We start from the raw sequence: 23,250 nt of genomic DNA on the forward strand, positions 1-23,250 counted from the left end.
CACCCTGTGGGACTGTCCTCTAGGCTTCTAGAAAGATTGAGATTAGCCTGTCCAGTCTATTATCGAAATCACCTTTCTACCTGTAGGACGCTAGGGGCGTATACACAGAGACGGGAAGCCAGCTTTCCTTGTGGCCTTGCACTGCCACCCTTCTGCTGACAAAGCTGTACGGTTTTATTACTAAAATGCCAACACATGCACAGATCAGGTACTGGGCCCTGGAGCGTCTCTGGGGCCTTTCCACGCTGTCACCCCACCACGAGTCTGAGGCTGAGGGTAAACGCTCCAGAAGCAGGGGAGATGTACTGGAAGGTGACGGCAAGGAAGATGCACTCCAGGGCCATCCAAGGCAGCACTTTTTCCAAATCAGAAGGCTATGACTCCTGCCTCTCAGTGACGGGGACTCATAACCCAGCGAATGAGTTCTCTGCTCTAACTGGCCACTGGGGCCATTGTCTTCTGACACAGCCTGGCCAGGAGCCCTGCCATCTGCAGAAGGGAGTTCACACCTTCCGCTATTTTCATATGAGTGTATCCAATTTCCTGAAAAAAGAAAAAATCAAATTTAAATCTGGTTAATAAGTGAGGGAAGAAGTTTAGTTTTTAAAATCTGAACATCTAAATGAACGGTTTGCTCAAAATTGATGCAGTGAACTCAAACTCCAGCTGGAAAATGAACTCTGAGGAGTTCAATTTATTTCCTAAAAGGTTGCTGACATTTCTTTGACAGGTACTGCTAAGAAAATGAAAAAGAAAAAAAAAGCCAGACTGGGAAAAAACATTTGTAACACACATATCTGACAGAGGACTTGCAACCAGAATATATAAAGAACTCTCAAAACGCAGTAATAAGAACACAAACAACCCAATTTAAAAATGGGTAGGGCTTCCCTGGTGGCGCAGTGGTTGAGAGTCCGCCTGCCGATGCAGGGGACGTGGGTTCGTGCCCGGGTCCGGGAAGATCCCACATGCCACGGAGCGGCTGGGCCCGTGAGCCATGGCCGCTGAGCCTGCGCGTCCGGAGCCTGTGCTCCGCAACGGGAAAGGCCACAACAGTGAGAGGCCCGTGTACCACAAAAAAAAAAAAAAAAAAAAAAAAAAAGGGTAGACTTAGACACTTCCTCAAAGAAGATCATGGATGTCAAATAAGCACATGAAAAAGTACTCGACATCATCAGTTATTGGGAAATGCAAATTAAAGCCAAAATGAGATACTACTATACACCTATTAGAAGGGCTTAAAAAAGACCAACTGAGCATTCCAAGTGCTGACCAGAAGGGGGATCATCTGGAATGCTCACATATTGCTGATACAAAGGCAAAATTCTATAGCCGCTTTGGGAAAGTTTGGGAGTTTCCTATAAAGTTAACCCTTCGATTACCATTCAACCAAGGACTCTCACTCCTGGGAAATTACCCAAGAGAAATGAAAACTGGGGTTCATGTTCACACCAGCTCATGTACACAGATGTTTATAGTGGTTCTATTCATTGTCACCAAAGTCTGGAAACTCAAGTGTCCTTCAACTGGTGAACAACAGTGGGATGTCCACACGAGGGAACACAACTCAGCAATGAAAAGGAAGGACCCACCGACATAGGCAACAAGGTGAACAAATCCAAAAGGCATTAAGTGAAGTGAGAGAAGCCAGACATGAAAGGTTACGTGCTGCTTGATTCCACTTGTATGGCCTTCTGGAAAATTCTGTCCCCCAAATAGAAAAGAGGTCAGTGGTTTCCAGGTGCTAGGGGGGACAAGCTGACTACAAAGCAGCCCATACATTTGGGGAGATTACAGAGCTGTTCACATCTTGACTGTAGTGGTGTTTACAAGACTGAATGCTTTTGCCAACAGAATGCACCCAAGAGGCTGAATTTTACTCTATTTAAATTACACCTCAATTAATCTCACTTAAACAACAAACAAATAAACACCTCTCTCGTAAAGAGAGTCATTCCAAGGAACACTAGGTCAACTGCCTGGCAGGACTGACTTAAACAAACCCCCAGCCCCCAGGATGACCGGCCATTGACTGAGCATCTTCCAGGCGCCTGGCCTGTGAGTAAAACAAAACCTCAGCGTGGCCCACGTTCTTGACGAGAGAAGCATTGCGCTACTCTCACTAACCTTAATAAACTCCAGTTTCAAGTATTCTGCCATTTGGAAGGTTTTACACACTCGAAAAATGTTGCCAATGATGTCTTCTGGGGAATAGCCAAGATGCCACAGGTGAGCGAGGATCTAGACAAAAGAAAACACACGGAGGCCGCGTAACTGTGTGAACAAGGATACCGGGGGAAGTGAGGTCAAACCCACACCAGTCTCAGGCCCGTCACACAGCTGGGAGCAGACAGGCCATCTGAGACAGCACGAGTGCTTCTAAGAATCGGCCCAACGCAGCGGCCCTGCTGGTGGGCCGCACCCTTTAGGTCATGTGGGGTGATCGATCTTCCCAGCAGGCAGAGATAGTACTGCAAATGTGTTAAACCATACTGCAAGACGGTCTACCACCATACCCTGTAACGTCTTTATCCAAGGCTCTTAAAAAGACTTTTTAATCGTCCCAGTAAGCACCCCAGAGTGTCTGCTACGCTCTCTGAGCTGCCACTCTTATTAATGAACACCCCCGGGACGATTAGGCCTGAACAAATCCTGACCAGGGCAGAGATGACCGCAGTGGTCTCAGCCTCCTGCCTTCTCAAACCCAGGCCCCAGTTCCAACGCTCACCCCACCCCAACTGCAGGGCTTGGAGTCCTTGGCTCCCTGGGGCAAATGCAGGGGGTGGGTTTAGCCCCGTGTCCATAAATCTGACGGCGTCCTTCAGGCCACGTGCCTGGGTCTCCCTGCCTTGCACGCCAGTTTCACGAGAGGTCGAGCTCTGCCCTAAACCCACTCAGCTTGTAGCTTAGTTTGGTGGCAGCACAGGGAGGGAAACCGGCTGCAATCAGAGCGATGGCCTCAGATCACATCAGTGCCCCCCATGTGGACTTGAGGGTCACCGACACCCCAGCGATGCCCACTGGAATCTGCTCATAAGACCAGGCTCTGGGTCCCAGGATGCCCATTCCCAGGCTCTCCAGGAAGATAGAGGGGGACAGCTCCCCTCCACAAAGAGAAAGATGGCTTTTCTCTACAAAGCAAGGCATTGGGCTGTTCTTTCCTCATGTCCTAGGAGGACAAATTCCTCTTGCAGAGAATATAATTCGAGTAGAAAGGCATGACTTTGAATTCCAGGTCTATTACTTTCAAGCAGTGTGATTTAGAGCAACGAGCTTAGCCTCTGAGCCAGTTTTCTCACCTGTAGAGGGTACCCAACTCCCAGCATCAGTTAAGAATGAGATGGAGCAAAGTCCCCAGCACAGGGAGCGCCCTCTCTGCCCGGCTCAAGAAGCGAGAGGTCCCCCGCCCCCACCCCGCGTCAGGAAAGGGGGAGGAGACCCACCTTGTAGGCCTCATCGATACTGGCACTCACACAGTGCTGGATCATCTCCTTCACCAGCAAGGGGTGGGGCTCGTCACAGACCTGACCAAACAGAAGAGAGAGGCCGGTCTGGGGCTGAGGGGGGCCACCCGAGGAGGAGCCCTGGCAGACCCACGTCTGGGCAACCTAGGTACCCACCATCTTCACTTGCTGTTTACATGGAATTCTCCAGCAAACAGAACCAGGTTTGGGAATGCCTCTCTCGCCACCAGAGTCATCACCAAATAGAGTTCGGTGTCGACCTAGTGTGGTGAGGGAAAGCCTCTGACATCATCATTACAGATTTCTCACACAAGGTGAATTCACAAGAGCCAATAAGGAATGTACACGCAAGGGGCAGCTTCAAAGCCACGAGTCACCTGTCTTACATCACTGGGAAGATGACCTGCCCAGTGGACTCTCTGAACCCACTTAAGAACTGGGAGGTCTTTGGGGGCCAATCTCCCACCTGGAATAGGAACAGGCTTGCCCTGGACAGGGCCCCCAGCCTCAGCGTGATCTCGGGCCTCTTTCCTCAGCCCCAAAATGATGAGAACATCTGCGTGCAGGGATGTGTGAGGACCAAACAGGACACACGTGGAAGCCCCGGGCCTGCCGCAGCAGCGGGCCACGTCCACCACCCACACCACACCACAGCCAAGCCCCTCCTGCTCTCCGCAGGGGCGAGTCTGTGCCCCTCCTCCCAACACCGCCCACCCGCCCTCCTCTGCTGGCCCCGGCAGGTACACGATGCTCTGTCGACTGTGATGCCCACGCCAGCTTTTACCTTGAACACATTCTCACTGTTGATGAAGCCGAATCCCGAGAAAGTGGACTGCAAGTTGTTCAATGCCTGTCGAGGAACAGAAACAAGGCCAGGGTGATCTTCAGTCTCTGCCCGCCCCATCTCCCGTCTTGGGATCCGAACTTACCCCCCTACTTGCAGGCCTGCTCCCCACTGGCCCGAGGCCCCACCAGTGTATCGGGTCAACGTTCCCCAGTCTGGCTACACTCATCCCCAGGCAGCAGTCGCCCCCCTCTCCCCCCAGACGAGGGGCGCAGCAAGCCCGGGAGGCCGGCGCCCAAGCGGTGACGCACGCACCTGCCTCATGTCACCCTGGGCGGTGAAGAGGATGGCTTCCAGGCCGTCGTCCGTGTACTGCACCTTCTCCTTCTCGATGACACAAAGCAGCCTGGCAAGAATCTGGGCGTCGGTCAGCTTGGTGTAGCGGAGGACTGCGCACCGGGACTGAATGGGCTCTGCACAAGACAGGAAGAGAGTCAGGCTCCCCAGCAAAGCACGGCGTGACCCCGTCGGTCCTTCAGTTGCTCGGAAGCAGCCGCAAGAGCCACGTGGCCCGGCCATGCTGGCACCACAACCCCTGCCCAGCAGGGCTCAAGAAAGACTTGGCAAACAGGGCTCAATTTCAAAATATCAACCAATAGTGGCCTCAGCTAGGACTGCCCAGGCTGACCTTGGCTGGCCAGGGCTTCCAGAAGGGGAATAGATCCTCCAGGATAGAGACAGCCACGTGCCACAGCCCACAGGAGAGTCAGTGCACGCGCAGGTGGACTCCTGAACCACCGGGTATGAGGCACGTCTGGGCCCTTCTGGGCAGGTCACGACCCAGCCAGTCTGGGGTGAGAACAGGGCACCTGCGTGGCTTCCTTAAGCTTCCACGGGAGATTCTGATGCCCATGAGAACCACCAGATGGACGAATGCCGGATTCTGGGTGCTATCCCTGACCTTCAGTTCAGACCATGACAACAGCATCTCCGTGATCTCCGCGCCCCGAGTGGGTCTCTGGTCCATCGTGCTCTGCTGCCCCACTGGCTTTCCTCAAAATGTGTTGACCCGTCGTCACCTCTGCCTGCCCAGGCAGACCCTTCAACTGCCCACCAAGGTCACAGTACAGACCACCTCTGACCCTGCTACATAAAATCTTCCACAAACCTCACCCGTCTCTCCTCTCCTAAGCCCACGTGCCTCCCATGGAAAATTCGACCTGTGCTCTCCTGGCAGCTCTTCCCACCCAGGATGTCCTTTCCCAGCTTCTCCCCACTTAAATCACAACCATCATTGAAAAAGCTCTTCCCCCACCCTCCTCCTCGTGGAGCCGGCCCAGACCACCCCAGACTGAAGTGACCGCCCCTCCTTTGCTCTCACATACACTTTCAAGGAACATGTTCCTGTTCGTTTATTTGCATTAAAGAAACCGGTTACCTCCCCCAGGGATGCAGTGGACGAACACCACGACCAGGCCCCGGCCCCTCAGAGCTTCGGTTTGCCGGGGTAGAGGAGTGAGCATCAACAGGGACGTCCCCACACCCTGGGACAGGGCCAAGGAAGAGGTTTGTAGGAACGGCTCCAGGAGCCCAGCCAGAGAGCGATCAGCTCAGTGGAGGTGAGTTCTGAGCTGGGCCTTTAGGGACGAGCTTTCCAGGCTGGAAAGGCAAAAGGAACAGCACATTCAAAGGCAAGAGTGATGAAAGGGCACAGGGGCTCTGGGGAACCATGAGGCACTGGGCAGCTGTATCACACAGGGTAGGAGGAGATGAGGCTGCGGGGAATGGGCTCCTGTGTGCTAGGATGGGGGCGGGCGTGGCTGTGTGGGCAATGAGGGACCACTGAAGGGCTCAGTGGGGGAGTGGCAGGGTCAGACCTGTGCTGAGAAGACCCCGGCAGCCAGCTGGTGACTCAGGTGCAGAGAAGCTGCAGGGACACTGCACCAGTGAAGGGGAGAAACTGAGGCCAGACCTAGAGTGAGGGAAGGAGGGGTAGGGGCTCAAGACACTGGGGAGGTGGGATGACCTTGGATCCGATTCTGGTGAGGGGCTGGCCGTGGTGGTGAGCAGAAAAGGGAGGACCTGAGATGGCTCAGGGCTTGCTGGCTTCGGGACACACCCCCCGCCTTGTGTGAGCCCCTGATGGGCAGGGACAGAGCCTCATACAGGTCTGTAGCCTCCACTGTGCCTTGGGTAGAGGAGATGCTGTGCACATAAAATACTGTGTTCAACATCTGTCCAATGGATGAGACGTTTCAAAGAACGGCTTTCCTAAGAGTTCATTTCAATTTATCTGAAATCAGGAAGATTCATGACAGAACCTTATTTACATATTTGGCTTAACAGCACAGACAAGAGAAAGACCAATTCGAAACGGGAGTTCTTGGGACTTCCCTGGTGGTCCAGTGGTTAGGACTTCGCACTTCCAATGCGGGGAGCCTGGGTTCGATCCCTGGTCGGGGAACTAGGATCCCACGTGCCACGCGGTGCGGCCAAAAAATAAATAAAATAAAACAAAACAAAAGAAAGCAAAAAAACCACAATGGAATTCTTATCTAAAAGCAGTTGATATGCAAACTACACTAGAAGTTTCCTTTCATAGATTTTTCTCTTTGGAGAAGTACCAAAAGCTGTGAATTCAGATACACGTCAGAATAAAGCAGCCACAGCCTTCCTCCAAGAAAGCAGAGCTCTCCCTTAACTGGTGTAACTCCAGGAGCTAAGGTGAGGTTGTTACTGACAGTTTCAAAAATCAGCTCTGCAGTGATTTGATCATGAACCATCTCCTCTAAAGGTAAGCAATACATTTCTTTAGAGATTTGGTTTACATGGTTCTTATGTCCCTTTAGAGATTAAAAAATAATCAGAATGCTACCGATATAGACCAGAAAAATTAATTTCATGGAAAGGGAGGGCCAGACCTTTCTCCACCAATAATTGCAGTTTCAAATCACAAAACAGACCCATCCACGCATAGCCCTATGCAAAATGCACTGGGGGGATGGCTTCACAGGCGAAGTCTATCAAACATTTAGAGAAGAGCTAACACCCATCCTTCTCAAACTCTTCCAAAATACAGCAGAGGGAGGAACACTCCCAAACTCATTCTACGAGGCCACCATCACCCTGATACCAAAACCAGACAAAGATGTCACAAAGAAAGAAAACCATGGGCCAATATCACTGATGAACATAGATGCAAAAATCCTCAACAGAATACAAGCAAACAGGGCTTCCCTGGTGGCGCAGTGGTTGAGAATCTGCCTGCCAGTGCAGGGGACACGGGTTCGAGCCCTGGTCTGGGAAGATCCCACATGCCGTGGAGCAACTGGGCCCGTGAGCCACGATTACTGAGCCTGCACCTCTGGAGCCTATGCTCCACAACAAGAGAGGCCGCGATAGTGAGAGGCCCGCGTACCGCGATGAAGAGTGGCCCCCGCTTGCCACAACTAGAGAGAGCCCTCGCACAGAAACGAGGACCCAACACAGCCATAAATAAATAAATTTAAAAATTCACGACATATGTCAATATTTAAAAAAAAAAAAATACGAGCAAACAGAATCCAACAGCACATTAAAAGGACCATACACCATGATCAAGTGGGGTTTATCCCAGGAATGCAAGGATTCTTCAATATACGCAAATCAATCAATGTGATACACCATATCAACAAACTGAAAGAGAAAAACCATATGATAGGGGCTTCCCTGGCGGTGCAGTGGTTGAGAGTCCGCCTGCTGATGCAGGGGACATGGGTTCGTGCCCCGGTCTGGGAAGATCCCACGTGCCGTGTAGCGGCTAGGCCCGTGAGCCATGGCCACTGAGCCTGTGCATCTGGAGCCTGTGCTCCACAGCGGGAGAGGCCACAACAGGGAGAGGCCCGCGTACCGCAAAAAAAAAAAAAAGATAATCTCAACAGATGAAGAAAAAGCTTCTGACAAAACTCAACACCGATTTATGATCAAAACTCTCCAGAAAGTAGGCAGAGAGGGAACCTACCTCAACATAATAAAGGCCATATATGACAAGCCCATAGCCAACATCATTCTCAATGGTGAAAAACTGAAACCATTTCCTCTAAGATCAGGAACAAGACAAGGTTGCCCACTCTCACCACTATCATTCTACATAGTTTTGGAAGTTTTAGCTACAACAGTCAGAGAAATAAAAGGAATCCAAATTGGAAAAGAAGAATTAAAACTGTCACTGTTTGCAGATGACAATACTATGCATAGAGAATCCTAAAGATGCTACCAGAAAACTACTAGAGCTAATCAATGAATTTGGTAGAGTAGCAGGACACAAAATTAATGAACAGAAATCTCTTGCATTCCTCTACACTAATGATGAAAAATCAGAAAGAGAAATTAAGGAAACACTCCCATTTACCACTGCAACAAAAAGAATAAAATACCTAGGAATGAACCTACCTAAGGAGACAAAAGACCTGTATGCAGAAAACTATAAGACACTGATGAAAGAAATTAATGATAATACAAACAGATGGAAAGATATACCATGTTCCTGGATTGGAAGAATCAACATTGTGAAAACGACTATACTACCCAAAGCAATCTACAGATTCAATGCAATCCCTATCAAACTACCAATGGCATTTTTCACAGAACTAGAACAAAAAATTTCACAATTTGTATGGAAACACAAAAGACCCCCAATAACCAAAGCAATCTTGAGAAAGAAAAATGGAGCTGGAGGAATCAGGCTCCCGGACTCCAGACTATTCTACAAAGCTACAGTAATCAAGACAGTATGGTACTGGCACAAAAACAGAAATATAGAGCAATGGAACAGGATAGAAAGCCCAGAGATAAACCCATGCACATACGGTCATCTTATCTTTGATAAAGGAGGCAAGAATATACAATGGAGAAAAGACAGCCTCTTCAGTAAGTGGCACTGGGAAACTGGACAGCTACATGTAAAAGAATGAAATTAGAACACTCCCTAACACCATACACAAAAATAAACTCAAAATGGATTAAAGACCTAAACGTAAGGCCAGACACTATAAAACTCTTAGAGGAAGACATAGGCAGAACACTCTATGGCATAAATCACAGCAAGATCCTTTTTGACCCACCTTCTAGAGAAATGGAAATAAAAACAAAAATAAACAAATGGGACCTAATGAAACTTAAAAGCTTTTGCACAGTAAAGGAAACCATAAACAAGACGAAAAGACAATCCTCAGAATGGGAGAAAATATTTGCAAACGAAGCAACTGACAAAAGATTAATCTCCAAAATATATAAGCAGCTCATGCAGCTCAATATCAAAAAGACAAACAACCCAATCCAAAAAGGAGCAGAAGACCTAAATAGACATTTCTCCAAAGAAGATATACAGATTGCCAACAAACACATGAAAGGATGCTCTACATCACTAATCATTGGAGAAATGCAAATCAAAACTACAATGAGGTATCACCTCACACCGGTCAGAATGGCTATCATCATGAAATCTACAAACAATAAACGCTGGAGAGGGTGTGGAGAAAAGGGAATCCTCTTGCACTGTTGGTGGGAATGTAAATTGATACAGCCACTACAGAGAACAGTATGGAGGTTCCTAAAAAAACTAAAAATAGAACTATCCCACTATCCCAGATATCCCACTACTGGACATATACCCTGAGAAAACCATGATTCAAAAAGAGTCATGTACCACAATGTTCATTGCAGCTCTATTTACAATAGCCAAGACATGGAAGCAACCTAAGTGTCCACTGACAGGTGAATGGATAAAGAAGATGTGGCACATATATACAATGGAATATTACTCAGCCATAAAAAGGAACGAAATTGAGTTATTTGCAGTGAGATGGATGGACCTAGGGTCTGTCATACAGAGTGAAGTAAGTCAGAAAGAGAAAAACAAATACCGTATGCTAACACATATATATGGAATCTAAAAAAAAAAAAATGGTTCTGATGAACCTAGGGGCAGGACAGGAATAAAGACGCAGACATAGAGAATGGACTTGAGGACACGGGGAGGGGGAAGGGTAAGCTGGGACAAAGTGAGAGAGTAGCATTGACATGTATACACTACCAAATGTAAAGTAGATAGCTCGTGGGAAGCAGCTGCATAGCACAGGGAGATCAACTCCATGCTTTGTGACCACCTAGAGGGGTGAGATAGGGAGGGTGGGAGGGAGATGCAAGAGGGAAGAGATATGGGGATATATGTATACATATAGCTGATTCACTTTCTTATACAGCAGAAACTTAACACAACATTGCAAAGCAATTATATACTCCAATAAAGATGTTTAAAAAAAAAAAAGATAGCACAGCTACCTTGTTTGATACCACTCAGTTGTTAGTTAGGGGAGCAGGGATTTGATTTGAAATCTGTTTGCTTACGAAGTTCATGTTGTTTCCAGTTAAGCTGCTGATCTGGAAAGTTGAATATTATTTGGTAAAATCTAGACTCTGTAGTTTCCCTACTCTTGCCACTACCTGTAGATAGAGTTTTGACTTCTAGGATATTGTTCATTTCACTTTTACAGTAAAATTTATAATAAAAATTTAAATTAAAAAAAAATGCACTGGGGGGTGGGGGCAGTTCTTTAAGTATAACACGGCTCCCGCCCTCCCAGACCTGTCCTACCACTGGTAAGGAGACAAGCAACATACGCGGCCATAAATCAAGACCTTTTAGCACAGTTTCCTCCACTGCACCATGGGTGTCTTGAAGGTAGAGAACGTTTCCTGTTAAATTCTGTCTGCTCTGCACTAGCCCGACACCTACTAGGAACAGAGTAGATGTTTGTGGAATAGATTCATGACCTGGGGAAGGTCAAGGGCCACGAGCCCACTGGGGCTGGAGTCAATGACTTTGGGGGACATCATGGTCGGTACCACGCTTGTCTGGGCGGAGGAGCCGGACGGCTGAGCTTACACAGGCTGGGGGTTAGCGGGGCGGATGTGAGGCAAGGACAGAGGGACAAGAGAGCTGTGAGAAATAGTCAGAGAGAGAGTGAAAAAAAGCTGGGCTGTGCTCACGGTCTGTATCAGAAAGGGAAGGATGTGAAACCAGCAGGAAGTTGAGACACTGAGGCGGGAGGGCTCAAAGCAGTGAGGAACAAGACAGACTGCTGGGAGGGAAGGAGGGGGGGAGGGAGGGGGCTGGAAGGACCAACGCCAGGTCAGGAAGATGAGCGTGTGAGGTTTCACAGGGGAGGCAACTCCTGGTAACGACAAAACCCAGCATGCAGACACACTGTGTGCCAAGTGCTCCGGACACACAGAAAACGCAAGAGCACATCTGCGCGGGGGCCGTGACCGTGACACTGCTCACGGGATACCAAAACATCACACCTGCCTGTGATGCAAGAGTCAGGCAGACCTGGGGTTCCGAGCCCAGCTCTTCGGCTTGCTGTGAGACTTTGGGCAAACTATTCAACCTCTCTGAGCTCCATGTTTTTTTCATCTCTAAGGTGGAGCTGATAATACCTCCTCATAGAATTATATAAGATTAAATGAGAAAGCGGACTATACAGTGCTCAGCCCACGGCAGGCGATCAAAAAGCCCCTTCTCTTCTGCTGCTAAAGAGCCAACGTGAACAGCACGTGGACCCCGAGCCATGCAGAGCTGACCCTCACCTATGATTTTATCCGAAGCATTACAAGCAAGAGCGAAGCGGGTCGTTTTGGAGTAGATTTCCATGGTCCTCCTCAAGGCTTGCTGGGCTCCATCAGTCATGCTGAGAAGAAAAACACAAGGGGCGGTTTGCAGCTGGGACCCAAGGTCCACGGGACACAAATCCCCTCCTACGGACCCTGGGAAGCCTACACTCCTGATTGGGCATGCTCAGTCTCTCTCCGGGACCCCGTGTGGGTCTCACGCAGACAGGCTGCACACGGACAGAGCAGAGGCCCTGCAGGCAGGCTGCCTGGGCTCACCTCAAAGCTCCTTCATCCAGTCCTGTGGGACCTTTAGGCAAATTATCTGAGCCTCAATGTCATCGCCTATAAGGAGATAATGCTACTGCCCACCTCAGAGGGTTGTTATGACAATTAAATAAAACAGTAACGTGTAAAGTGTGTAGCAGAACACCTAGCATAATGCAAATGCTTACAGATACGTGCTGGATCAATGTTAGCGGCTCTTACTGCTGTAAATAATGTTACAGTAAAATGGTTAAGGTGTATCCCCACTGTGGAACAAAATGGAACAGAATACAGCAATTAAAACCTATGTTCAGGGCTTCCCTGGTGGCGCAGTGGTTGAGAGTCCGCCTGCCGATGCAGGGGACCCGGGTTCGTGCCCCGGTCCGGGAAGATCCCACATGCCGCGGAGCGGCTGGGCCCGCGAGCCATGGCCGCTGAGCCTGCGCGTCCGGAGCCTGTGCTCGGCAACAGGAGAGGGCACAACAGTGAGAGGCCCGCATACCACAAAAAAAAAAAAAAAAAACAAAACCTATGTTCACAACAAGATTACAATAACATGGAACTCTGCTTTTCGCGTTAAAACGCAAAACCAGGATACAAAAATTATAATTATTATCATCTCAACTATGTAAAAATGCACAGTGTAGAAAAACAGGAGATAAAATAAAGCAAGAAATTACCCATATCTTTAAAAGTTTCTTCAAAGAACATGAGTTACTGTTATTGTTGTAAACGGCGCTTAACATTTTTTCATTTATACTGGTAATGATCGTGCAATGTTGTGAATGTACTAAATGCCGCTAAATGGTACACTTTAAAATGGCTGAAATGGTAAAGTTTCTGTTAGATATATTTCACCACAATTTAAAAAAATCATTTAAATTATGCATGTAAGTGATGCTGGAACAAACACATTAACTGTCTTAGACAAATGCTTGTAAATTACTTAATTAAGATCAGGTTTAGGGCTCAGGCCTCTATTAAACCTCTTTTGAAGATGTGATAAGCAAATCTGTCACAGAAGTGCAAAGGTGAGAGCTTTTCCTCCTGATTTAATACAGCCAGATAAAAGACTTAGAGATCAAGGTAAAAAATTCTTGGCAAAGCACTCTACCTGTCTGCTTCATCCAGGATGATGATCTTGTGTCTCCCTTTGGGAAGGGTGACTTTCTGTTGGGCAAACATTTTGATTTTGTTCCTCACAACGTCAATGCCCCTGAAACAATGAGCCACAATATTATTGTCACCTTCTGAGACCAATTCACTCACCTTCACGGGGACTTTTAACCCTCAGGACACCATCATGGACCCAACTTTAGTTTTTAAGTTTCTTTTTGGGCAATCTAACTATTTATAAGGATTGTCATTCATTACTTTTATTCCTTCTTGGAGGTCTTCAGAAGAACAAAGGAAAAAATTTACTTACTTTTTAAAAACAGAATGAAACTCATTTTATCTTGCAATTATCATACGGGTCCATTGGATTCTTTATAATCTAAGATACATTTTGGGGGTCTCAGTAATCTTATGCTTCCTATATCTTAAAATGTTTGCTACTTCATCATCCTAGTACTTATTTCATCATTACTCATCAATTATTCCCAACTATGCTAAAAAAGACGAAAATAAAATGAAAGAATGATGGCAATGCTTAGAAGATCGATGCAATATTCGGAAAAACTGTTACTACTGCCTCATCCTTCGGTTTTTTGTTTTGTGAGGTACTACATTATCTTTCTGGAAGATACAAAAGTAGTTCAGATACACCCTCTGAAAGCTTTCATTGACCACAGCCAAAAATTCAAAAATTTTCATTTTCTACCCATAATGTCACAGAGAAAAGAAATGACAGCGGAAGATGTTTCATCATTATAAGACAAGTCAGAAAATGAAGTAGAGAGACAGCAGGATTCTAGACTCTGATGATGCTGATGGTGAAACAGATCACATAAACAAAATTTTAGACTATGAGTCTTCAGATGCCAAAATCCTCCATGAATTTTCTCAAACTTAAGAATCAAGGTGTGAACATATTTCTAAGGACAAAAACGAAACATATTTTCACCCAGTTAGTCACTCAACAGGAAGTACTTAGCTCTCCAATGTCTTGTGACAAGAACTTGGACCATCCTGTTTTGCTAAAAGAACATGTGACAGGACTTCCCTAGTGGTGCAATGGTTAAGAATCTGCCTGCCAATGCAGGGGACACGGGTTCAAGCTCTGGTCTGGGAAGATCCCACATGTCGTGGAGCAACTAAGCCCTCAAGCCACAACTACTGAGCCTGCGTGCCACAACTACTGAAGCCCATGAGCCTAGCGCCCGTGCTCCATAAGAAAAGCCACTGCAATGAGAAGCCCGAGTGCCACAATGAAGAGTAGCTCCCGCTCGCCACAACTAGAGAAAGCCTGAGAGCAGCAACAAAGACCCAACACAGCCAATAAATAAATAACTGTATTAAAAAAAAAAAAAGAACATGTGACAGTATTCGTTCATCTTTGATATTCGAACACCCACATTTACAGGGTACAGTTTGTAAGTGATCAAAAGCTGAAGGCAGGTGTGTATAATAAGGTTCCTGGAAGGAAATAGATGATAAAGGAACCAAAAAAAGCCATTGTATGGATCCCTCCAATAAATCTAAAATTGAAAGTATTTGCAATTATGGGCCATTCTCTCTTCAACAAAGTTAAGAGCCACCAAAATTTTCTGCTGGTATCTGCTATCTGGAATCGGCATTTACAAAACGGCTCAACTGCAGGCGTGTTCATGGCATCCAATGAGCTGTTAGTTGCATTCACACGACAGAGCCCGTTTCAGGTCTGTATACATCATCAAAACCAGGAAAACGTTGCAGAGGAGAGAACCACGTCCTCAGGGAATAACCAAAGGCAGACTTTGCAGACATTTTATTCAACAGGTCCTCATTTTATAATCCTCTACTATCCCATGTCTAAAAAGTAAACTGGGGGAGTTCCCTGGCAGTCCAGTGGTTAGGACTCGGCTCTCTCACTGCCATGGGTGGGGGTTCAATCCCTGGTCGGGGAACTAAGATCCCACAAGCCACGCTGTGTAGCTGAAAATAAATAAGTAAATTAATTAATTAATAAAAGCAAAAAGGTTAAGATGGTAAATTAAGTAGGGACTTCCCTCGTGGCACAGTGGTTAAGAATCCACCTGCCAAGGCAGGAGACACAGGTTCGATCCCTGGTCCAGGAAGATCCCACGTGCCGCGGAGCAACTAAGCCCGTGTGCCACAACTACTGAGCCTGCGCTCTAGAGCCCATGCTCTGCAACAAGAGAAACCACCGCAGTGAGAAGCCCGTGCACCTCAACGAAGAGTAGCCCCCGCTCCATGTGACTAGAGAAAGCTAGCGTGTAGCAATGAAGATCCAACGCAGCCAAAAATAAATTAAAAAAAAAAGTAAACCAGCAGCCCACCTCCATTAGGATGGTTACTAACAACAACAGAAAATAACAAGTGTTGGTGAGGATGTGAAGAAAAGGGAGCCCTTGTGTGCTGTCGATGGGAATGTAAAATGGTGCAGCCACTATGGAAAACAGTACGGCGGTCCCTCAAAAATTGAAACATAGAATTACCAAATAATCCAGTGATTCCATTTCTGAGTCTATATCTGAAAGAATTGAAAGCGGGGTCTCAGAGATATTTGTGCACTCCTGCTCATAGCAGTATTATTCACAGTTCATAATATTCAAAAGATAAAAGCAACGCCAGTGTCCATTGTCAGCTGAATGGATAAACAAAACATAGTGGTATATACCACTCAGCCTGAAAAAGGAGGGACATTCTGACACGTGCTACAACATGGAGGAACCTGAAATATGCGTGAAATAAGCCAGTCACAAAAGCACAAATGCTGTATGATTCTACTTGTGTGCGGTTCCTAGAATAGTCAATTCATAGAGACAGAAAGTCACATGGTGGGTGCCAAGGGCTGGGGGAGGGGAATGGGGAGTTGTTGTTTAATGGGTGCAGAGTTTCCGTTTGGGAAGAAGACAACGGTTCTGGAGATCTGTTGCACAACAACGTGAATGTACCCAACGCCACTGAACTGTACACTTAAAGATGGCAAATTTTTTTTAAATAAATTTATTTATTTTATTTATTTATTTTTGGCTGTGTTGGGTCTTCATCACCGCGCACGGGCTTTCTCTAGTTGCAACGAACGGGGGCTACTCTTCGTTGCGGCAGGCAGGCTTCTCATTGCGGTGGCTTCTGTTGTTGCAGAGCACGGGCTCTAGGCACGCGGGCTCAGTTGTGGCACGTGGGCTCAGTAGTTGTGGCTCGCGGGCTCTAGAGCGCAGACTCAGTAGTTGTGGCGCACGGGCTTAGTTGCTCCGCGGCATGTGGGATCTTCCCGGACCAGGGCTCGAACCCGTGTCCCCTGCATTGGCAGGCGGATTCTTAGCCACTGCGCCGCCAGGGAAGTCCCAAGATGGTCAATTTGATGCGATGTGTATTTCAGCACAATTAAAAGTAGTTTTTAAAATCTCCATTAAAAAAAAAAAACTAAACCCATAAGTCAAGTGCTTATGATGCCACATCAGCAAGCCAGCAATCCCCATTCTCTTTCATTGGAAAGATGAAAGGAAAACACAAAGCCAGCAAAACAAGCTCTATGAGCGCTACAGAGACCTGAAAAATGTGGTTTCTATAACAGCTCAAAATGTAAAACACTCGCCACCCTTCAGGCCTAACTCCCAGGTGTACCTGTCATTTGAGGCATTGAGCTCCAAAACGGCATCCTTGAAGGCCGGGCCCAGCAGGGCTCGTGCCAAACACAGGATGCTGGTAGTTTTGCCGGTTCCTGGGGGGCCCTAGGAATGAGATCTCCAGTAAGTGCTTCAAGCCAACAGAATGAACGTAACGAGAACTCCCGATTTACTGCTCACCACTCTTTGCGCTCAGCCCCCGCCTAGAGCCCTCCCAACCCATAGCACACACCAAATCAATACGGCAACCAACCCGCAGGCCTGACCAGTGGGAGGTGGGAATGGTATGGGCTCTGGTGGTCATGGGCTTCTCTGAGGAGGAAGCTCTGTACATGAGAAAGCGCTTAAGAGGGGGCGAAAACGAGCCTCCAAGATGTCCGACAGGGCCAGGACCCAGTACTCACAGCAATGATGATATTGGGCACATTCCCTTCTCTCGAAAAGACCTGAAGGAAGAAATGCTCGTTAAAACTGGTTGATCTGCAAACTTGAGGAGCCAGGTCTCCCCAACCACACAGGCCCGTGTAGCAAACATGGCTACAACCTGTTCCATGTGGATGCCCCGTGGAACACTCAGGTCCACACACTCAAAACTGAATTCAACACTTTCCCCTATAAACCTGAGGTCCCCCCATGTTTCCCCTTCCATGGACTGTCAACGGCATCAACCCTCCCGCCCACACCAGGAACCTGGAGGTCACCGTCATCCCTGATTGGCCTTCTCCCTCACCCCATGCAGCCCCTCAATGACAAAGGCTGGGCCCCTCTTTCTCCTTTATCTGGAGACCACTTCCTTCTCTTCAGCCCACTGCCACTTTCTTAGCCCGTGACCTCTTTTGTAAAAATTATTTTTTTTTAATTTTTATTGGAGTATAGTTGATTTACAATGTTGTGTTAGCTTCAGGTGTGTAGCAAAGTGAATCAGTTATACATGTACATATATCCACTCTGTTTTAGATTCTTCTTAGCCCATTACCTCTTGCCTGCATTGCTTTCAACAGGCCATTGGCTGGTCTCCTTGCATCTAATCTTGCCCCACTCCAATCCATTTCCCATACGGTAACATAACCAATTTTCTAAAATACACATCTCTGAAAACACTCTTACCTGACTGGAACTCTTGGATGACTCAAACCCTTAAACCTGGCTCGCGAGGCCCTGCCCACCTCACCAGCTCACCCCTCCCACTCCCCAGTACATGTGCTCTACAGCCTCGTTACTTGGTAGGCTCCACAGACCAGCAGCATCAGCATCTCCTGGGAGCTTGTCAGAAATGCAGACTCTCTGACCCCACTCCAGAACTACCAGATCAGAACCTGAATTTTGACAGCATCCCCAGGCGATTCGTATGCCATCCATGTCGGTAAAGCACTACTCTGTATTCCACTCAGATGGCATTCCCCACCCCCCACCGCCATAGAATAAGCTATGCTCTCTCTCACCTCCAGGCCTTTGCACATGCTGTTCCTGCTGCCTCCCCTCTCTCCACCCCCGACCCCCCAAGTCTGGCTGACTCCCACTCACTTAGCTTTGGTGTCACTTCTTCCGTTTGGGAATTAGGACTCTGTAAGCAGGTTAACTCTTCCCTGAACTAACCCACATGCCCCCACAGCCCCTGTACGTCCCCTGGCGGAGTGCTTGTCACATGGCCTGCCGACTTTAATGCTGCCCCGGTTCAACTGTAAATCCCACGCAGAACTGGGCTCAGGTTTAGTCTGTCCACCATTATATCAACAGTTCCTAAAACCGCACCGTAACTAGCCCAGAGAAGATATTCAAATATTTGCCAAATGAATACTTCTGTAAAATAAATAAATACCTTGGTAGCTATTGAAGTCTAAGCCCCAGTTACTACAGAGACCGCCTCTGTCATGTCTCAGATAGCTGGGCTTCTAGATTCTGCCTAAAGACCTCTAGGGCTGGGAATTCAAAGCTTCCTCTACTGATGACCGTTTCTGCTTGCTCCCGGTTTGTGTCATCCTGAAGTCGGTTGCCTTGTCACTTAGTTGCTTTAGGCAGGGCTTAGCAATTATGATGGAGAGGAAGGTGGGGGGAGTGGGGGTAGTCCACCCTGAGACCTGTTTTCATAAGCTCCCCTAGCTAAGAATGGTTTTCACATTTTTAAAGGGTTGTTTAAAAAATAAACAAAGGGACTTCCCCTGGGGGTCCAGTGGTTAAGACTGTGCTTCCACTGCAGGGGGCGCGGGTTCAATCCCTGGTAGGGGAACTAAGATCCCACGATCTGCACACGCGGCACGGCCAAAAAAAATACAGAGAATATTTGACAAAGACTTTATATGGTTTGCAAAGCCTAAAATATCTATTCATCGGCTTTTGCAGACAAAGTTTGCCACCTCTGCTCTTGAAGAATACAAAACAAGTCTGATAAGCCCTCTCCAATGAGCCAGTCCTTCAAACATCTGAAGTTTCCCACCCTGTCTTCTAGATTCCTCTCCAAACTGAATGTCTCCCATTCCCTTAATTCTTCTGGATTTGTGGCCAGCCCCCAGCTCGCTACCTTGGCTGTCTTCCTCCAAATGCCTTGAGCTTATCAAAGTCACAATAATGAGATGTAAGATCCTCTTTTAAAAACTCACCTCCAGCCTGCTCACTGTGTCTTCATTCCCGACAATTTCATTCAGCTTTACTGGTCTATATTTTTCAACCCTGTTTTTAAGAAAATGCATAAAGATGTTGACACGGCTATTTTCACGCTACCCAAAAGAAAGCACTAAAGGGCAATTCTGGGAACTTTGTCAGAAGATGATATACAGTCAATAAAAATACATCAAATGGTTGCAGGTTTTAAATTTAGAGAGATGCCCGAGTGCCATCTGAAAAGTCAAGCGCGTGAGAAGTGTGCACCAAAGACTTCAAACCCGCCACAGCAGAGAAACACCTGCTGCTGCTGGAGAAGGGCCAGAGCAGGCCATCTGGAGAAATGTGACACTGTGTGGCCACACAGTCTGCCCATCACAACAGAGGTCCAGCGCACGCAGCACTGACACCATTTGTTCTGACAGACATGGATGCAACTGGGCCCCTTCTCATCCTTTAACTGCCAGTGTCTGCAGACTTGTGCCAGGTGCCCAGCACGGCTGACTAGACAGAAACCGCAGGCCTATCCTGTGATCCTACTAGGCTGTGTGGACTGGACAGCCTAGTGGCCTTTTCAGACCAATACTTCTACTAAGCAAGCTATGCTATGAGAGAAAGTGACTTTCTCTGGCTCTGAGAATAGAAGTGGAACTAGATTTGCAATGATTTGACCGTCAGGCTTCCTCTGCCTTTATTACAGTCCCTGATTTACTCTTAGCTTGTACTCCCTCCAGGTACTGGTTTTGCACCAGAAGGAGCTGCGTGCAAAGCTTTTTTGCCGCATACTGCAGAAAACAGAGACAGCTCTCTTCCAAGGTCTGCAGATGGGGCATGCTTGTTCCTCCTCATTTATTCTTCATGCTCAGCCCCCTCCAGGTGCCAAGCGGTGTGTAAGGAGTTAGCACACTCAACGGGAAGAAGGTAGAAGGTGCAGACATGAGCAAAACATAGTTCTTGCTCTCAAGGGCTTTCCCACTAGAGGGGGAGATACAGCTTGGCAAATCCCACTAAAATGCTAAACTGCTTATGAAAACCACGGGCTGTGGAAGCCCAGAGGAGGGAGGAGTCACCAGCTGGGAATGTTTGGAGCTGAAATCTCAGCTAGATTTTGTTCTGTTTAAATAAATTTATTTTATTTATTTATTTTTGGCTGCATTGGGTCTTCGTTGCACGGGCTTTCTCTAGTTGCAGTGAGCGGGGGCTACTCTTCGTTGTGGTCCATGGGCTTCTCATTTGCGGTGGCTTCTCTTGTTGCAGAGCACGGGCTCTAGGCGCCAGGACTTCAGTAGTTGTGGCACACGGCCTCAGTAGTTGTGGCTCGCAAGCCCTAGAGCGCAGGCTCAGTAGTCGTGGCGCACGGGATTAGTTGCTCCGCGGCATGTGCGTTCTTCCCGGACCACGGCTCGAACCCGTGTCCCCCGTATTGGCAGGCAGGTTCTTAACCACTGAGCCACCAGGGAAGTCCCTCTCAGCTAGACTTTGAACAAGGCAAACATACTCCTCCTTCAGGACCTTCATAGCTGCTCCCTGACTGAAAGCTCTCTCTGCCTCCATGGCCACATGGCTTCTTTCCTGAATTCAGGTCTTTACTCAAATATCATCTCATCAGAGGCCTTCCCTGACCACCATAGCGATTTACTCCACAGAAGCTGTCAGCATCAAATATATTCTATGTCTACTGGTTCATTTTTTACTTTGTCTTTCTCTATCAAATGTAAGCTCTGTGACAACAGGATTTGTTTCGCACACTGAAGTATCTTAAGCATCTAAAATAGGGTCGTGTGAAAATTATAATGCAAACCACATATGTAACCTTAAACTTTCTCACAGTCACATTTAAAAAGGTAAAAAGAAAATGGGTGAAGTTATGTTACTAGTATAATTTAGAGAACCTAATATATTCAAAATATCATTTTCAACATGTAATCGATATAAAAATTACTAATGAGCTTTTTTTAAACTAAGTCCTTGAAATAACGGCGTGTATTGTACACTTACAAGCCCATCTCAATTCGGACTAGCATCCATGTGGCTAGTGGCGGGGGGACTGGTTAGCACAGCGTAGATATTCCAGTAAGCTATACTGCCCATCATTTAGGTATCTGGTCTCGCCAAGAAGAGGGGTGGGCTGGAGGGATGGGAATACGCAGCGGACAGGGAGGAAACCATTCCCACGCCCGGTGGAGAGTCCCGAGAGGTGCGCACAGGGAGTGGAAACCGAGTGGAGCGCCTGCCCTACACCTGCGCCTGTTGGCAGGTGACTTCCCAAGTCACCTTTCCTCCCAGCTGCCCAGGATGTTGCTATTTAAAGTGAGCAAGCCACGGAAAACAGGCGGGTGCCTTCACACCATCCCGATTCCGGATCTGTGTCCGACACTCCCCGCCGAGCGACCATCAGAGTCGCGGCTGGCACAGCGCCTGGTGCACCGTGGGTGGTCGCAGCGAGCGGCTATTATCACAATTAGCATTGTTCTGACCAAGACCCCGCTTCCAGAGTTCAGACTGGTCACTCTCCACACCAGGTGGGCTTAGCGACCCACATCCCTTGCCTTCTTCAAATAATAATCTACTGGACACCACCCCGGGGCCTCCTGCTCCGCTCGGGTGACCGCCAAATGAGCTCCCGCCCCTGGTTACCCCGGGACACACGGCCCGCCACTCGCCCACCCACATGTCCAGAGAACCCATCGTTGATGGCCTAGATCCTCACCACGGCAGCTCGTACTGGCCGGCACTGCCGGGGGCCTTGCTGGGGGCCGGGTCAGGGTCCTGGGCCCCGCACTCGCCACTGCCACCGCCACTCTCCTGCGCCTCCATTCTCCCGCCGCCTCTTCCCGCCTCCAGAGACCTCACCCCATGACGCCATCACGCAGGCACCGCCCCTTGCTTGCGAGGGACTCTGGGCGCGAGCGGAAGCCTTCTGCCCGCCCCTTTCTGCGCCTGCGCAGAGGGCACTGGCCTGGCGGGGGCGCTAGTTGCTATTGACGGCAGTTGCTATGGGAGACCTGGTGTACGGTCTGGGTAGTGAGTGGAAGGCGAGACCGGACCGCATCGCCTTCCGAGAAGGCTGGTCGCTCCAATAAGGGACGTTCGTTGGTCTTCGTCTTTGTGAGCTTTGTCGGGGAGGCCCTCTCTGTGCGGCCCGTGGGGAACCGCTGCACGGAGGCGGAGCCGCACGCCAGACAGGCCTGGCAGGGTGGGAGCATCCTGCCCGGTGCAGGGAGAAGCCGGAGCCTGTGGACATTCCGCCCAAACGCAGGACCTGACGGCGGACACAGACAGGGACTGATGTCCAGCGGTCCTGGACGGCGGAAGGCCGGAGCCGAGCCCTTGCCCACTTTTCCCGATTGCTCAGAATGTCCCCATGCGGAACACTAGCTCCCATTGGGTGGGCTCCTGCACCCTGGAACTTGACGTTTATTATCAGGAAATTCTCATAATGCTACAAAATGGGAATTACTCTCATTTTGCAGAGGAGGAACTGCCCCTCTGTAAAATATGAATCAGTTTCATTCCAGAAAAATAGATACTGCATATTCACAAGTGCTTTGAGTATTCTTTTGGGCTGGTTTTCTACCTGTTGAACTAATCTTTCCTCCCATTGCCTAGCTAACATAATAATGACAACTAATAAATATAGTCACGAATGGTGACTATATTTACTATCCTCTACTATACACTAGACCCGAGGTGGATACTCACATTACCCTCGTTTTACAGAGAAGAAACAGGCTTGAGAATGACTAATTTGTCC

General features: G+C 48.2%; 1 protein-coding gene and 1 non-coding gene across 3 annotated transcripts; one reads left to right on the forward strand and one right to left on the reverse strand.

Annotated features, from left to right (window-relative positions):
- Nucleotides 1–432: 432 nt before the first annotated feature.
- Nucleotides 433–22,313, reverse strand: RFC2 (replication factor C subunit 2). 2 transcript variants are annotated; one of them, XM_065892592.1, is made up of 11 exons: nt 22,207–22,313; nt 19,496–19,565; nt 17,303–17,344; nt 16,897–17,003; nt 13,280–13,381; nt 11,878–11,978; nt 4,564–4,721; nt 4,249–4,314; nt 3,444–3,524; nt 2,128–2,241; nt 433–543 (listed from the first exon to the last, which is right to left on the reverse strand). In XM_065892592.1, the coding sequence occupies exons 1-11, from the start codon at nt 22,311–22,313 to the stop codon at nt 433–435; spliced, it is 1,059 nt and encodes a 352-aa protein (XP_065748664.1). The 2 variants fall into 2 exon arrangements, with proteins under 2 accessions (XP_065748664.1, XP_065748665.1); XM_065892593.1 differs by lacking the exons at nt 16,897–17,003; nt 19,496–19,565; nt 22,207–22,313 and having other exon boundaries at nt 17,303–17,325.
- Nucleotides 6,640–6,712, forward strand: TRNAG-UCC (transfer RNA glycine (anticodon UCC)). Its single transcript has one exon. It is a non-coding gene; the product is annotated as a tRNA-Gly (tRNA).
- Nucleotides 22,314–23,250: the final 937 nt, after the last annotated feature.

Source organism: Phocoena phocoena, chromosome 15 (assembly GCF_963924675.1).
Source record: "Phocoena phocoena chromosome 15, mPhoPho1.1, whole genome shotgun sequence".
Lineage (NCBI taxonomy): Eukaryota > Metazoa > Chordata > Mammalia > Artiodactyla > Phocoenidae > Phocoena > Phocoena phocoena.